This window comes from Ursus americanus, chromosome 8 (assembly GCF_024610735.1).
Source record: "Ursus americanus isolate L20-20 chromosome 8, mUrsAme1.1.p, whole genome shotgun sequence".
Lineage (NCBI taxonomy): Eukaryota > Metazoa > Chordata > Mammalia > Carnivora > Ursidae > Ursus > Ursus americanus.
Genome location: NC_142134.1, coordinates 59,305,456 through 59,324,000, shown reverse-complemented (window position 1 = coordinate 59,324,000; position 18,545 = coordinate 59,305,456). Strand labels below are relative to the sequence as shown.

At 33.8% G+C, this 18,545-nt stretch overlaps 1 protein-coding gene across 4 annotated transcripts in view; it reads left to right on the top strand.

Moving 5' to 3' along the window:
- Nucleotides 1-18,545, top strand: part of PCDH7 (protocadherin 7) — a 409,428-nt gene that overhangs the window by 187,229 nt on the left and 203,654 nt on the right. For 2 of the 4 annotated variants that reach the window (XM_045799279.2, XM_087864239.1), the window contains exon 2: nt 2,851-3,043. In XM_045799279.2, coding sequence (XP_045655235.1) covers nt 2,851-3,043 — 193 coding nt within the window. Of the gene's footprint in view, nt 1-2,850; nt 3,068-18,545 lie in introns of all 4 variants that reach the window. The other 2 variants (XM_045799278.2, XM_045799280.2) reach the window with 1 other exon arrangement.

Genomic DNA, 18,545 nt, shown 5'->3' with positions numbered 1-18,545 from the left:
TGTATGTCTGATTTACCATTGGAATCAAAGCTTAACCCTTGCACCAATGGGTTTTCCTTCAGAATTTAGGATTCTGCACCAATTTGTTCACATTGCCAATTTAAATACATTGCCACAAGAATTGTGTTTTTACAAAATTATCAAAATAGAGCTTGAGACAGTAATATTATGCTGATACTGTATTGTTGAGTTCTAATGGGATATTTTTAAATGTGGTTAAAAATGATGGGGTTTTTTCATGATCCATTGTGTGATACTCTTTATTTTGGATTTTTATTGTGAATTATTTTTGTTTTATCCAGTACATGTTATTTGTTTTTAAAAAAGATTTTTATACAAAATGAAGCATTCATGAATCTAAATATTTGTTATCATAAAATAGATCTTAGTATTTTAAATTTATAATACCTTTTCTTTCATCATTAAATTTAATATGTAACCTAAAATAATTCATGGAAATTAAAATACAATCATTATAGGGTAAAAAAATGAAGAAAATACACAGATTCATAGAAGTTGTTATACAGTACATGATAGAAAGATCATTATTTTATTTTTTATATTTTTCATTGCAAGCATAGCCTATCACCTTCGTGCTGTCCTATTACTACTTTTGGTGGAACCAGCATGTATTACAGATTCTGAGTTTACTACCTTCAGCTAAACATCACCCTCTTTTCTATTTTTATTTCAAATTGGAACATTTCTCATAATTTCTTGTATACTTTCCCTTGTCAATTTATTAGTACAAATTATGTATTTCTGTATTCATTTTGATCTTTCCTCTTGGCTTAATGAAGACTGATTTTAAAAAATTTGAGAATCATTAAAGTAGAATCAAGAACAGCATTTGACCTTCCTTTCTCTTTCTGTTTCTTTACATGTATATATTAACCCATTGCTATGTCTTGAAGTGATATGTGTGAATGACCATTGGAGTTCTTTCCTAAATTCAGCATTGTCATTTAAAGCTCAGTGTTCAATAGGTTTTACTGAGTATCTTCCTTGTGCAGAACAATGTGGTTTTAGGAAACTATCAGCAGCCTTATTTCTGAGATGAGACTGAAGAAATCCAGATAATTTGCTGGGAGTGATAAATAGAAAAAAAATTAAAAGAAAATATGTGCACATAAGATAAAGCATAGTAAATACAAATCAATTTCTATATTTGCTTGTATACTATTGTAAAGAAATGTGAGAATTATTCGTGAAATAAGAGTAAATGTTTCTAGAATTTATTGCCAGCAAATTTGGGGCTGTGATGTGTATACTGTTTGTACTAGAAATATTTCATAATTGTTTTACTGCTGTTCCAGTTCAGTGAGACATTATAAAGAAGAGGATGTGCTTTAAATGTTTTTCCTTTACAATGGGATTCAATGGTTTTAAAAGTTTGATTTTGAAATAGAATGAATAAGAGAATTTTATAAAGATTGTACACTCCAAATAAGTGCATGGAGGACAAGGTACTGAGTTAGAAATGCCAATAATAGACAATATTCCTGGCTAGTCTTCTGAGACAAGATAAAGGGAAGATTTGCAGAAGATTGCGTTTGTCTGTAGCAAAACTAATTTATAAATTTGGAGGAAATTCTGTAACTCTTCATAGTTTTCCCTTTAATAACCTACATGTGTAGATTATCCTTAACACTTTAAAAATCATACTGGTCCCAGTTGTTACTACTAATTTATACCATTAGCATTCAAGTTATAAAAATGCAAAAAGGTTTTTTACCTTTCTCAGTAGTTTCTGGCAACATTAATGTTACGCTTTATTTTAAAAAGAACCAGTCTGAGTTATAGGTTTAAAAAATACATTTATGCCATTTTCAAATCATGCAAGAGTTTTTAATGGATGCAACTATTGCAGAGAATAATCTCAGACAGATATTACAGAACCTTTTTGTATTGTTTTTTCCAGTTATCATGTATGTAGCACTTTCAATGCATGAGATTAGTTTGTTCCCTGAATGAGCCTAAAGTTTTTAATTTATTTTGTAGTTACAATAATCTGTAAATTGCATACATAGTAAATCTTCAGTGAAGCCAACTTCAGTATCATAGTAAATTGTGAGATCCAACTGGATAAAAATATGCAACACTTTTAAGATACAATTTAAAGAGCGTACATGATGTAACTTTTTGTGTTTGAACAAATTATCAACAGTCATAGTAAGTGCATATGATTAAGCTTTTTGGTTTATTTTCTATTCCCTGGTTAAAGAAACGTTTATTATTTTAATACCACCCTTAAAATCTCAAGGTCAATAGATAATATATTTAATATGACTAAAGCAAGAAATATATTCCTGTTTTCTAGCACTGCATCTAAATTTCTATTTATCAGTTGTACCTTTAATAGTTTACATCACCTGCCAGGACACTCATTTTAAAACCATTATATCATATAGACAAAGTTTTTACAATTGAAGTTTTAAGAAGTGAATTCTTACAATGATTCCTTCAATATTTATTACCTTCCCAAATCAGTGACACTTGTTTTTATAGAGTTTATTTGTGAAAAGCATGTTTGAAGTGAAGACTACAGAATAGAAAAGGTTGACTATGTGGTACTAACATAGATTTAAATGTGTATTTTAGTGAAATTGCCGTTTTCGTATCTCTGTTTCAGAAGGGGAAGTTTCAGGGTTTGTTTTTTTTTCCATAATAAAATCTAAGTTCTAGGCCTTGTCTCAGATAATATAGTTAACCAAATAGTTTTCAACATCTCTAAGCATTTTGTATTGAATTAGTCGTCAGTAGTCCTTGATGTATGTAATGTATGTGTTTTTTAATAAGATCATTTACAATCTTGTATTTTAGTGACATTCAGAATCTTTTCTTTTGCAGCCATTTCGTAGAGTGACGTTTTCTGTTGTGAGTCAGCCTCAGGACCCACATCAGGGGTCACTGCAGAGTTGCTATGACAGCGGGCTGGAGGAGTCAGAGACACCAAGCAGTAAGAGTTCATCAGGGCCAAGGCTGGGTGCCCTTCCACTCCCAGAGGACAACTATGAAAGGACCACGCCGGATGGCAGTGTTGGTGAGGCAGAGCATATGGAAAATGGTAGGGGCAAACACAGCATCCACACACATAATCACGCTAGTGAGCCATAGTAAGTAGACTCGCGAGGGTCAGTCGAAAACCCAAATAAAATAGTTGACACTAAAACTATTTTATCTAAAAAAATAAATATTTGCTAAAGGACAGAAATGCCGAATTAAAGAAACATAACCATATAGATAAAATTCAACAAATTTACACCATTCATTTTAAAACAGCCTGTCAGAAATAAACACATTTCCAAATAAATCAGAGTAGTACCTGCTATGAAAAAAAAACCTAAATTAATTCATAATACCTAAACAATAATAACTGAGAAAGGTCTTGTGTTATTGTTTTCTTCTATTCATTTTTGTCATGCAACTATTTCTTCAACTGCAATTGTCCAGCCTTAGTGAGAGGAAATGACAATAAACACACCTTGCTCTTTCTTTTCCTAGGTATTTATCAAAGCATTTGCGAACCTCTCCTTTTGAGTGATAGCTGAAATGGAGTCAAAAAGGAGAACAGTGTTATCTTATTCTCCAAAAATATATTGTAAATACTATTAGAACTCCCCTCTCGTTTAAGTATACATTGTGTTTTTTTTTTCTCATTTTTATGCAAGGTAAAGAGAAGAAAGCAAATTTGAGTACTCTAGGTTCCTATCCTGTTGTGAAATGATCTCATGAGGACCACAACAATTGGTCTCCTATACCCTTTCTTTTAAGTTATATGGTTAGATTGCAAATAGTACTTATGAACCTTTTGCACATTTGTTTATGTTCCCCAAAACAATTAAATGAGGTATTCTTTGGATTTCAGGTTATAAGTAAATGCCTGAGGAGTAGGTTTGTGTGAAGTAATGGGATGGTAAAGTTCATACTAATTTTATTATTATTTCAAGTATAAAAAGAGATTTGGTTATATGTAGGGGAAGGAAGGGGAATCACACACATTTTACCTCTAGTGAAAACTCGAAATGGATTTGTCTTTCACCATCCCATCTCCCGAGCGAAATAAGACATCCTAACTTTTTGTTATATAACAGTTTCTTTAGTGATGGAATGCAAATAGAGCATATTAATGCAGGAAAAGCCTGATTTTTTTTCTTGAAGTTTACCTATGAATATTAAAATCCAACCTTAGAGAGAATAGATTATAAATGACCCCAAGTGAAATTATGGCTAAATATGTTAAATAATTATTTTTCCACATTGTTATCTGGGTGAGAAGATATGATATCAGGGTCTGATGATTGATACCCCTCTTGATTAATAATCCAGAGTTCAAATGGCATTTTGCCTTATGGCCATAAAGGCATGCTTATCTGTGTGTATGGTGGTGTATGCTTATGTGGATGGGAGTTTGATGTGGTTTTTTAAGAATTAAGTTTTTTTAGTGTCTATTTAAATGACTATAAAAATTTTGGTATGAATTGCATTGCTGATGAATATATTTCTAAGGCGAATATGTTTGAAATGCTTTGCATAAAAGTAAAATTTAAAATACTATAATAATATTATACACACACACACACACACCTAGGAAGGCAGAATTTATCTAATTTAAGGACATTCTTATACCTGTGATTACCTTTTCATGATATAATTTTGTGTTTTAAAAAGTATCTCACATTAAACAGCATAATTTATAATTAAGGCTTGATTTTTGGATGTCAGCTTTATTAACAGAAAGGACTTTGTATCTTTGGCATTATAATCACATTTTAATGTTATTTTTCTGTTTTTTGAGCTTAAGGGGATTCAACACCTTTAAAATAAGTAAGAAATGACGAGTAATAAACATAATTATATATGGCAAACACAAAGCGGTTACTTTTTAGGAAACATACATGGAAAACTTAACAGGTGAGCTTGTTAAGAAACTAGAAAGTTTGCTGAGAAACATTTCCCAAGTAAGGCTTTTAGTTATTTTTTTTATAACCATGTTTTTAGTCTTGTCAACAGCAAAGACTATCATAATAGAACTGATTTTTCTGATTTTGCACGTGACTGACACTTGCAATTCGGCTTTCTATAAGCAGTTGTCATCTGCTAGCTGTGATTCATATTAGCCCTGATCTATAGGTAATGACAGAAGGAGATGTGATTCACTTTGGATTATCCAAATGTAGCAGTTGACATTTGAATAAGTGTTGTTGGGTCCAAGTTTTCAGACTACTTTCTAGCCATAAAGTACAATTGTATTGCTTGAATTCTGGTAATTTCATCTTCAATATTAATGGATCATTTTGACATAAAGAGAATTGGAATTGAAACCTGTCAGGTATTCATTTGTCACATTTAATTGGAATCCAGGTAATCTGCAGTGTTTTGCTTGGTTAGGTTTTAATCAGGATTTGTATTGGATTTTCCATGAAAATACCATTTTGGATGCTGTCCTAGTTGCTAATTAATATTACCTCAAATATTTTCCTTGAATTTTGACTTATGTGAAACAATGCAGTTATAACTGATTTTTGGATTAACTTCCACTGTAAAGTTTAGAAGATAATTTCCAGTGCAGTAATATAACATTCCAATGTCATGATGCTACCTGGGTATACATTAGAATAGCTAATGATAAAAATAAGTTGTCACAGATGCTGTAGTAAGGAAGTAACTAAAAAGAACTAAAATAACTAAAAGGAAAATTTAAGTAGATAGGCAGTGAAATGCACTTATGTTTTACAAAAGCTTTTATTTGCTTCCTAGACTTTAGCATAATAAACACAATCTCATAAAGAGGGCCTGTGGATTAATAAACTTTATAATAAGCTTAATCCTACATTCCAACCCACCTTACTGCCAAATGATGAATGAGGTCTTATTCTCTTTTTAGCTTAGGAAAAAGAATACACTGTAAGACCGACATAATTTTGTGAAATGTGAATCTAATAATTAGAATGAGTCCCACCATTTTAATAAGTTCAGATCTGGGTACTTACATCCATGGGTCTCTGGAAAACAGTAATGGAAATGCTATCATTAAAAATATTTCAAGAATTTTTTATGAAATATACATTAATTCTTGAAAAACATCAGTAATATATTTTTCTTTGCTCTTTATGAATTATTATCAATATTTCATGTTAATCTTTTGATAAGATTGGGGAAATTGGTTATTTATTATTTCAATAAAATACCCCTAATGGGATAGACTATTTTATTTTATTATTTATTATGGGAGGGGGGGCAGAGGGAGAAGGAGAGAGAGAATTTTAAGCAGATTCCACACCCAGCACAGAGCCCAATGCAGGGCTTGATCTCACAACCCTGAGATCATGACTGAGCCAAAGGGATAAGATATTTTAAAATATGGGGTTCATGGTAGGAAGCTGAGTAATGATAAAATATTTGATAATGAAAACGTTAAAATAATTGAAACCTACTGCAATGAATTCATAATTCAAGTAAAAACCAAATAGTAAGCTTAAAACCATCATCACATTAAGAGCATAAATTGACTATGCAAGAGCTTGCCCTTTTCTACATCACACAGTTAGCTTCAGATTTGCTCTAGGAGTGGTATTTAACAGTTTCTTTAAATCTATTGTCAGTATTTATCTTGACCTTTGACTTCATGCCATAGTCAACCTTTTCTTCTCAGTTACCCCCTGAATTACCTTTGCAAGGCGAATTTGGCTTTGCTATGTATCCTGTAACCATGTACAGTGTTTAACAAGAGACACCCCATTTGACCTGCAGTCCCAATTTTGCCATTAGGATTGGGTAGGTCACTTACTCCTTCTGGATGTGCTTCTAATCACCTGTAAGGTAGTTAACAGAATCAACTCTAAAAATCTTACTCAGATCCCACAATCTGTGATTTTCTCTTTATATCCAGTTTTTCCTAGATGTTTTTACTCTCCAAATCAGAAAGAGAGCTTTGGGTAGATTTTAAAAAGTTAAACGAGGTTAAAAATTTGGCCACTCTAAAATGCCTAATTAATTTTATGCCTCTTGATTTTCTCAGATATTTAAAAGATAATTGTGATTTTTATACACTAATATTTCTGAGTCCCCCAATTCCAAACTGTCTTACTTTTTCAGGGATATATAAGTTAGGCTTGATCATTGTTTTATTCATTCTCCTCATTCCACATGTGTTCAATAGTGTTTAGAGTACACTGTTTCAGAGGATTAAACCATGGTACAGTCCATCATGAATCCATTTTTTTATCTGCTGTGGACTTTTCACATTGCTTTCAGAAATACTGAGTGTTGTTGGAGGGAGTGGGGATGGAGATGGGGTAACTGGGTGATGGACATTAAGGAGGGCACGTGATGTAATGAGCACTGGATATTATATAAGACTGATGAATCATTGACCTTTACCTCTGAAACTAACAATACATTCTATGTTAATTAACTGAATTTAAATAAAAATTTAAAAATTTTAAAAACAAACAAATGAGTATAATTGAAATATCAATTGGAAATGAAGCACCATTTTTATATGACCAAGGGTAATGAGAGTGGAGACTAGACTCATAACTTTGTGTGGGATAAAGGTCTCTCTCTCTACTTTTCTCCCACCTACCCAATTTCCAACAGTCAACTTTTAAGCTCCTGCCATCTAGTCCCTGTTGGCTTGTACTGTTTTCAGTTAGATTGAATTAAGTAACAAGACTGTGTCTTCCATCTTTCCAAAGATGCTGAAACACTTGTTAACAGCATAAGCGTAATACCTCAAAACAAATGCTCTGCAAATGCCCCCCCCCCCTTTTTTAAATTTTATTTCTGCAGGAAGAGACTAACATACCCTGGAAACGATTCATTTGCGTGGTTCTGCTTTTCAGCCTGGCACTCTATTGCCAGAGGTGGACCGCATTTTCTACTTTTCTAGCCATCTGTGAAATGGCTCTGTGCCTCCAAACTATTCCCAAGTCCACGTGCCCCCACTTCAGGAGGGCTTTACTCACTTCTGCTTCTTCATGGTGATTAGAGACAGAAAGTAATTATAGAGGTTGTCTCCTATCGAGATGCATGCTGCAATAGCTCTCCAGTAAACATGCAGCACAATCTAAAAGTATCCAAAGCAGATACGGTCCTAGAGAAGAGGCAATGTTGTGGATAGAGGATAGTGGTTTAAAAAGCAGGTTTTGAAATCTGATGTCATTGGTTTGAATCCCGGTTTTTCCTCTTCCTAGCAGTACAATTTTCTGACCTCTCTTATCCTCACTTCCTTCCATAAGAAATCATACTACTGCAGAAGCAACTAAATGAAATAACCGCACCTAATAATTTCTAAATAATGAGTAGCAGTAATTTCCCCATATTCATTGGCAATAGAATTATTTACTACTATTCAAATAGTAATGATAAATAATTTTGATTATTATTAACTTCAGGTAGATATGACGTAACAGAAGAGCTTAATCATGAAAGTATCATAAAAATGTTTAGTCTCACAAAGATAGCAATTCTCAAATTATTGGTAAGAACCATATTCTCACCTTGGATACCTTTTAGTCAATTCCTCATTTTTGTGGCACATCGAGGGGTAACACTGAGGAGCAGATATGTTTCAAGGATCTGAAATGAGGGGAAAAGAAGATTCTGTCCTTTGGCATCAAATGAACCCTATTCTTTGTGTTCTTCATCATTCAGGGTGGGGAGAAGGCATTATAACCTTCCTATATTCTTTTCTCACTTTTAAATGTTTTTACCCTTATACGCAATGCTCTAGTTGAATGCATATTCTTCAGGTCTATATTTTCCTTTGAGCTGCTATAAAATATTCACACTGACAGGGAAACAAGCTGAAAAAAAGTGTCCAATTAGTATGCTTACCGAACCTTCAGCCCTTTCTTTTTTAATCTCGGTATTAATAATTAACACTGATAAAATGTGTGGCCATATTACCCTTTTTATTCTCATTTGGTCCTTTAAAACTAGATCATTCTACTGAACCCTTATGACATTTGAGGATGGCATGAGCTCTCATCAAATCTCAAAGTGACTTTAGAGGTCAGTTAGTGGCGTTGTTGCCTCCAGACTCTCAAATCATTTGCTTATCTGAATTTCAGCACACTTGTTAGATAACGCACTCTATGTTTAGCTCCTTCTTTAGCTAGGTTATTATCTCCATGTTTTTTTGCATTCTTTTTTGCCAGTAGACTCTGTGCCTTCCATTCCTTTTCTGATTTTTTTTCCTGGAGATATGTATGAAAAATTTGATGTTGCTGAAATATGACAACACTCTTAAGCATCTTTTATGTGGTAAAGAAACACTAGAACTCATCTCTTAAAGCGTAGTTAGCACTCAACCTCAGAGGTTAGTCCCCTTGTTGAGAGACTGGTTCAATATTCCTCTTCGAGGATTAAACGTTCTCTATTGTTATCTCTTCTACAGTGGGGATTTTTTTTTTTTTTTTTTTTTTGGTAAGAAAAGCATTATCTTCTTAAGTAAAGCAAAGCAGAATAATATTATTCCTGGCTCTTGTTTAATGGCGTAACTATATACTGACAAATCTGCAGTTATTCATTTGACTCAACAAACATGTATTGAAAATACAATATGACCAAGGCCTGCTGAGGAAGTTGAAGTGCATGTGTTGGGGAGATATAACCATGATTTCAATAAATCCACTATAGTGTGAAAAGGGGAAAACTCTTTAGAAAAGTTCAGAGCAGTGTGAAGTACAGAGAAGGGAGAGGAAAATTCTACAGATGAAATGATTTTAAATGCACTCATTGAAATTTTTACATTATAAAAAACATCTTGGACTGGAAGAAGGCCTTGAAATGCCGTCTGCATTGTACCCCCTTTTTCTACCTACCCATCTTCTATATAATTTAAAAATAATTACTAAATTGGTCTGAAGGCTTTACATTAAGCCAAATAAAGTGAAATTATTTGTTTAATTTTTCTAATCAAGTTATTGTTTTCTCTTTTCTATATCTTCCTTTGGTTGTTTTTGTTCCTAAACATATTACTTCAAAAATTTTAGCATTGATCCTTGATGAAATTGGCAGCACACAGTAAATCCAGGTTGAAACTACAGAACAGATTAATTTTATGTCTCTGTTCTCTCTCTGCTTATAAATATAGATAATTTATAAAACTATGTGTGATTTAAATAAGGCCTTTCAAACTTAATAAGGGCCTGTAAATAATCTTTTGAAGTTATTATTATTTCTTTTCAGAAGAGCAATTATATTACTCGAATTAAGAAGATGATTAGAGTAGATTGCAGAAGATTGGATTAGATTAGTTTTATTTTTGCAAAACTAACGCATTCCTTGTGTTGCGGTTGCAGATTGTTTTTGTGATTGCTATCTTAAAATTCAAGTTAAGTTCATGGGTATTTGTCTTTATGTCACATTCCTTTTCTATCTGAAATATAGACAATAGGTTGCCTTGTTTTTAAATCTTGTTTCTGATAAGTTTTTACTTAATTTATGCAGGTTGATTTTTTTTTTTTTTACATTACTCTCATTATTTTGCATGCCTTCTCATTACTGTCCAGGAAGTAGAATTATAAGTTTATTACAAAATGAGGATATATTTGAAACACATGCAAATTTAAATGCTTCCTTTAAACAGATTTTCAACTAAATACGATAGATAAAATACGATAATCTCAAAAAAAAAAAAACAACCCTAATTTTTGATACTGGGTATTCAAATGAAACTGTGGCAAGTGCTATAAAATGTATTGGTAATAAAAGATAGTAAAACAGTAACCTGCTGTTTAACAACTGTCTTTGTGTTCATTTTTATTATAAAATATGTCTTTTACAATTTTATTTCTGCTCTGAAATGCTCACCATCTATGTCGATGAGGGAATCAGGAACCCACATATGATGTGAGAGTGGTAAGCTTCTCTGAGGTTGCATTCCTATGAGCCATAGAGTCTAAACTGAATTATGCCCATTGTTTTTATTCAGTATGAGGCTGAATTTCACCAACCCAGCATTTGTAGCAAAAGGTCATAGCTGTCATAGCTGAAAATTGTATACAATGAGCAGGGAATTTGGAACACTCCAAGAATTCATTGAGTTAATAACCATTTGTTGAGCATTTACTCTGTGCAAATTCCCATGAAGGATCCAAAGGTGAATAAGACATGCTCTCTGCCTCCTAAGCGTTTGACTATTGTGGTGGAGAATGACGTGTGCAGACGTAGATATTTAAAAGTAAAGGCACGGGAGGCTCTATGGAGAGGTTATATGTTACCAGAACCACAGGATGATGAGTTGGGGATATGAAAAACCACAGCCAGGCTCTGAAAGATGGGTAAGTAGGGATTTGATTAAGAGAAGTATGGGCAAATTTACAGAGAATAGTGAGCGATGTCAAGGACATCAATCTGAGAGGGTGGGGAAACAGTGGTGCTTTTTTGCCAACTTGGGAGAAATGGAAACAATAGCACATTTCCAGGAGAATGAATCTGATTAAGACATGTGGACTTTAAGTTACCTTTGAAAAATTCAGACGATATCTAGCAGGCCAACGAAAATGTCCACCTGAAACTAGGGAGTATACAGAAATCACAGAAGTATAGTTTTTGGAGTCACTAGCTCCTGGTGATTATGAAATCTTGGGAATAGTGAGACCATCAATGAAACATATACCACTGAGCAGAGATGATACCCAACATGGAATCTGAAAAAAACATTGAAATATAAAAGAATCATGGAGAAGTAAGTTACAGTGAAGTTGCCTGTGAATGATATTTTTAAAAAGCGATAACAAGATGTGGCAGGCTGAGGTGAAACTTAGAATTAAGAGAGTAGTGGTTATCAAACGTCCAGTGATGCAGAGATGAAGAAAGCAGATAAATGATCATGCAGAGCTTGATAAGGAAAAGGACTAGAAGATCCAACTGAGAGATACAATTATTCTATACATTCTTTTCTCCGATGATGCTGTAAGCTGCTTGAGGACAGGGCCTTTGCCTTGTTCACCATAGGATGATAGAACTGGAATAATCCCTACACACGGGTGTCCAAAAAAATTGCTGAATTTAGTTATGTGGTCTAAGGGCCCAATGTTTCTGATAGAGATTCAGTAGAAGTGAGACTAAGAAAGCTGAAGACCAGGAAGTATAGTGTAAAAACACACTTGAGAATATTTTTTCAGATCAAACAAGTTCATTATAATGTCATTATTAAAGGCAGGGGCGTGTTGCATCCCTTGACAGCAATCTTAACGAATTTCTTTTTTTTTTTTTTAAAGACTTATTTATTTATTTGAGAAAGAGAGAGAGAGAGAGGAGGGAGGGGCAGAGGGAGAGGGAGAGAATCCTCAAGCGACTCTGTGCCGGGCATGGAACCTGACGTGGGGCTCGATCACCTGACCCTGAGATCATGACCTAAGCCAAAACCAAGAGTTGAATGCTCAACCGAATGAACCACCCAGGTGCTCCTTAATGAATTTCTAATCATCTTATGCTCCCATTGTTCAGAATTATTATTTTATTTTTACAAAATTTACTGAATGTACTACAGAGTCTGAAATTTCTGTGTAACAGCTTTTGCTATATTTCCTCGAGTAATATATTAATTACTTTTTAAAATGAGTTTTGGCCTCTAATATCACTTTTATATTTCACTTTATACTAGGCCATCATTTGTCCATCTCACTGTCTTGAAATTTAAATAGTGTCTGACTAAATTGCTTTTTTGTTGAGATCCAATAATAACATTTTCCTGGTCATCATCAAACATTTTTATTTTGTAATTAGAGGATTCCTGACAGTGTAAGGGTGCTATCAATGGTTGGTAATACTGTGCAAATAGATACTCTTCAAAACAGAAAATAATGAAAATAGAACTTGCTTGAAAAATAAATTCAAACAACTTAGTACAAGGACTGTCCAAATCCAGGCTATTTTATATATAAACAACACCACAGAAATGCAATGTCAGAGATGCTTACCACAGCTAGTACACCATGCAGGGGAAGAAATGCCTCCAAATACATTATGTGCAAAGACTTACCAATAATGATTTGCCAGGCAGATGTCACTTTTGATGTTGTTTTTATCTAAGGAAGGTCAACCATCAATGTCACATAAATTTATTCTCCTTTCTTTGTGTTCATTGTTGCTTAGTAGGAATTATGACTAGAGACTTTATTGATAAAATTTGTCTCTTCCAGCCCAAGATAATCTAACCAATTGCTGCATAATAATTTCCAAATAAAAATGCAACTCCTATCTAATCACACATACACTTACTTGGTTTATCAGAAATCTCTAGAAATATCAATTTTTTGGCCTGACATATGCACTCTCCATTGTCCTGAAGCTTTGAATGTAGGGTGTGCCAAGAAAAGACTACCTGTCTGGATACCAGATGGACTCTGGGTGGTACCTGACAATTTTTTCCCTCTCAATCTCCAAATCAAAATTTTATCAGTGCACAGAATTGTACAGAGCCAAGACCAATTAACAATATTACAAGATCCTGATTTCAAACTTGGGCATCAGTTTATCAAATTTTGAGCAGGAGAATATCCCATTCAAAAATAGGAAAATCCCTGCTGCTTCTCCCAGAGAGTACTCTTTATCTCTAAAGAGACCCAAGGCAAGTCAGCATATCTCTTTAAAGATTGCCTGGTGAGGGTGAGATCAGAAGAGGGACTTCATCCAGACCCATTGGGGCCAGATGAAGTCTGCTGAAACACATCTACCATGGAATGGATCATCTCCTGAAAAATAGATGGCTTTGTCTCCCTAGATTCAGGGCATCTTTTAGGACTAAGCACCAATTGAGATCCTGTGTCCCTACCTTGTGTTTGTTGTTTTTGTTGTTTGTTTTCTCTTTAAGGCCATCTCTTAAGGAGTTTGCATACTTTTTCTTAAAATATGTACATTATTTTTTCATTATCAGCTTTAAGCATGTTTATATAGGCAGACTTATTTCCCCTCCTCGCTTCTGGTCCATTCTGTAAGGTGTCTTTGCATGATCTAAACAGTCATCCAGTTATTCATCAGATCTGTTGTTTACCTTGCTGTTACTTTCAAGTGGGTGACACCTGACACTTAAAACTGTGTATCAAAAACATCTCCCAGGCGGATAAGCAATTTTCAACATCATTATTTCTACACTCGTAATTTCTCAGATGATTCTCACCTAAAATAAATCCAATCTTCAATTATACAAATACTTGGAGGAAATTGAGTTTTAGGGACCAACCCTTATTTTTTCCCTTCACTTTGGCCAGGGCAATGTTAACCATACATCATCTTTAAACAGGTGATTGGAAGCAACATGTTCACAGAGAACCATATTTTATCAGAGTTCTTCGCCTTAAGCTTCCTCCCCTTTATTTGGTGTGATCAATTGTGTTCAGCCTTCACTAGTTCTTTGAGAATTCAATTTTGACAGGCACTTCTAGTCTCCTGGACAACATTGGTTCATCTCTTTCTCCCAGAATAATGAAGATCTAAAATCTAATTCCTGCCTATTTCAGCCCGAGACTGTTTTTATCCTCTTTTGTGAAATCAAACGCACATGCTTTTCTTTTGTAGCCCGGGTCTGAGTATTACCTATGTCCTCAGGGTCAAGTAGCTATTAAATTAGTTCTATCAATTGTCCATGGGTTTAGAGGTCCTCATGTGTGTTTTTCTTAAGTAACTACATTTTATTTCAGAGCACAAAGTACAGGACTTTTGACTTGATTACTTAGCCTTTGCTTTTTTTTTTTTTTTTAAGTTTTTGAAAATACTAGGGAAAATACATTACTCTTCTTTACCCAATGAAAAGTTCTGAATTTCTCTGACATTTCATTCCTAAAGGAGTATTAGAGGACTGTCCCACAGATTGACTCTGAGGTTTCATATTTTTTAATTATTTTATGCATTCTAGTAACCTTACATCTTTATCTTTCCCAACTTCACCATCCCATACACATTTTCTCCCTTGTAATACCTCATCTGTGACATTTCGAGGATCAAGTGATTCATTTTCCTTACCAAAAGTCATTATGTTTGAGTCATTTCAGATGACCAAGTCTCTGTATTCCTTTTGAGATAACTTTTTAGAAAAGTCTGTTTTATAAATTTTCAATTTAAAAATATCCTTAAATCTAATGTAATTCTTATGTGTTATAATGTATAATACATGATAATACTATATAAGAATTATATATGTCAATATTATGCATAATTTATATACATGTAAATATATATATGTATATTTATATATATAATACATACATTTGCAAAGAATTGATGCCAGAAGTTTGAGCCTTTGTTCAGCTCCACCACATTTTCAGGAAGGGAAGCTGGATCAAGACCCATAAGACCTCACTCACTTATAGAATGGGAACAAGAATTATAATAACTACTCTCTTCTCTTCCTTAAAGGGTTGTGTGCAGTTATACCTGAACATACACTTTTAGGTAGTTAGCATTTAATAAAATTATATCAGGTTAGTACTTTACTATGTTCACTTGTTTATATATACTTTCCTGTTTTTTTCTGGTTCCACAGCCTTTTCTTTTCCACGTCAAACTTGCAATGTCATAATATTTAGTAAGTGCGTGATTGTTTTCTTGCCTACAAAAATGTTCACTGGCTTCACATATTTTGCCCAAAAGGTAAGTTGTTTCCTGGCCCCTTTTGAGATCCATATTGGTTTTCAAGGCTAAGAGTACATGGCTCTCTGTGTATCATGAATAAATGCCAATATTTAACATGATTCTGTGAAAACCGGAGACAAAACTTATTAATAGTTTCAAATTTATTTTCTGCAGCTAAGTGGCTTCTGTCTTTAAGAGGCCTGCATATATTTTCCTGGATTTATTGTGAAAGAGTAGTAAATGACAGAAACCAGTAACTCACAGAGATATTCATCAAATAATTATTAAAGATCATTCAGCGCCCAGCAGCAGAACAGTTCTTAAAACTCTGAGATTACAGACGACTCTCAAATATTCATGGCAGTAAGAAAAGCCTTGTAACGATGATCGCCAATCAGAGTATGGATACACTCTGCTAATTAGGCCCCGATTCATAGCACTTTAGTCGCTTCTCCACTTAAGCTGCTAATTAAGCCAAATATATTTATAAATGTAGAAATCAACTTTTATGGAGTATTTGAGATAATTTTCAGAGTATAGTGCAAAACACCCCAATTACAATACAATTCAAGCATAAAGGGCTGAAAGGATTTTAAAGGGAAGTCATCATGAAGTATTTCTAATGTCACAAATGAATTACAGACTTATTCACTCCCGCTCGCACATAAACACACAAAGCGAGAAACCCCAGAAAAGAAAAATATACCATAAAGTGGGTATTAGTCCTACATTAAGGTTTATTGGAATGATGAAATAGTATCCTTATTAAGTATCTAAAAATAAATGATAAAAAGGGTAAGGTAAATTGAAATAATAAACTAATACTTTTATGGTACAGTAGTGCTAACCTGAGGGTTCCGCATATTCATTTGCTTTGTAGAATCACTGAGGAAGGTAATATAATCTGCGTTTTGTAGATGATGATACCAGGAAGAAGATATGTAAAATTATGGCTAATAACTGATAACATTAGGTATTCAATACATAGGAGTTGTTATTATTTATCATTCTTGCTTTTTGCTATTAGCTCCGTAGGGCTGTATTTGCATTACTGCATTCAATGTTCACGAAACCTATTGTAGCTGTGATAATTATTTCTTTTTTTTTTTTTTTTAATTTTTTCAAGGTAACTTTATTCAATTCCTACCCTTTTTTTCTTTTTATTTTTCTTTTTATTTTTTTTTATTTATTTATTTTTTTATTAATAATGATTTTTTATTATATTATGTTAGTCACCATACAGTACATCCCCGGTTTTCGATGTAAGGCTCGATGATTCATTAGTTGTGTATAACACCCAGTGCACCATGCAATACGTGCCCTCCTTACTACCCATCACCGGTCTATCCCATTCCCCCACCCCCCTCCCCTCTGTAGCCCTCAGTTTGTTTCTCATAGTCCATAGTCTCTCATGTTTCATTCCCCCTTCTGATTACCCCCCCTTTCTTTATCCCTTTCTTCCCCTACTGATCATTCTAGTTCTTATGTTCCATAGATGAGAGAAATCATATGATAGTTGTCTTTCTCTGCTTGACTTATGTGATAATTATTTCTATTCTAAAAGCATCTTTAAGTAGAAAATTAGTTTTATTTTATATTTAATAGAAGCATTATTTTGTTATGTAGTTTTGAGCAAATCATTGATCTTATTGTGTCATTATCTAAGACAGGCAGAAAGCCATTCCTTACCTATTTTTCAGGGACATTATGAGAATCCCTCTTTTTATTGTGTGATTTATAAAACACGGTGCATTTTTCTTTGTAATTTTGGAAAAGCAGTATTATATTTCATCATTAAAAAACACTCTAATTCGTGGCTTGACGTAAATGTTGAGACCTGGGATCATAAGTGAAATAGGCAAGTTTTTATATCATAAAATTCAGGAAAAGGGTAATAGATTTTTTTTCTCTTCAGAATAACAGAATAATAGAGTCAATATCATGAGCTGCTTAACAAAATATAGTACACAAAATAGGGTAGGAATTAATACCAGCTGCTTTATTCACTGGTTGTATCTGATAATTCTGTTCCTTATGCCTGTATCTCGTTGGTAGTTCATTCTACACACACACACACACACACACACACACACACATCATTGCACCCTCCTCCAAGGTAGGGAAGGTACTTCCCTCAATGGAATTATGCACACGAATAAGAAAATATAGCATTAGCAGCCTGCTTCTGGAGTTGGTCCCATGACTCCTAAAGATTGTAGAAACAAAGCAATTAGCTTTTTAATTATGCAAACCATTCAGTAAAGTAAGTCTTAAAAAGATGTTTGAACAGTTTATTTAATACTTTTAATATTGTCTCAGTAATGTTGGAAATTTCAAAATAAGCTAAAAACTTAGGCTGGATGAACAAACTCTCAGAGATTTTCTTAAAAAGTCCTCTTTAAAGGATGAATATAGGAAAAATGCTTTCATACCCATATTGCTATCAATATATTCAGAACTATTAGATTGTGTTAAATATGATTTTTATATTACACAATCAAATTAGAAAAAATCCTAGCTATTTCAAGACTTGGGCACACATGTTTTTAACTGCAACATAAGCCCCCTACCTCCCTATGACATATTTATTTTTTTCACTTTTTAAAAAGATTTTTATTTATTCATTCGAGAGAGACAGAGAGAAAGAAAGAAAAAGAGAAAGAAAGAAGGGGGGAGGGAGGAAAGAAAGAAGAAGGAAAGAAAAGGAAGGAAGAAAGGGAGAAAGAAAGGAAAGAACAAAAGAAGAAAGGGAAAGAACAAGCATGGGGGAAGGTCAGAGGGAGAGGGAGGAACAGACTCCCTGCTGGGCAGGGAAGTCCGGGCTCAACCCCAGGGCCATGGGATCAGGACTTGAGCCTAAGGCAGATACTTCGAGGTCCTGGGATCAAGCCCCACTTTGGGGTCCCTGCTCCTGGGGAGCCTGCTTCTCCTTCTCCTACCCTCTTGTGCTCTCTCTTGCT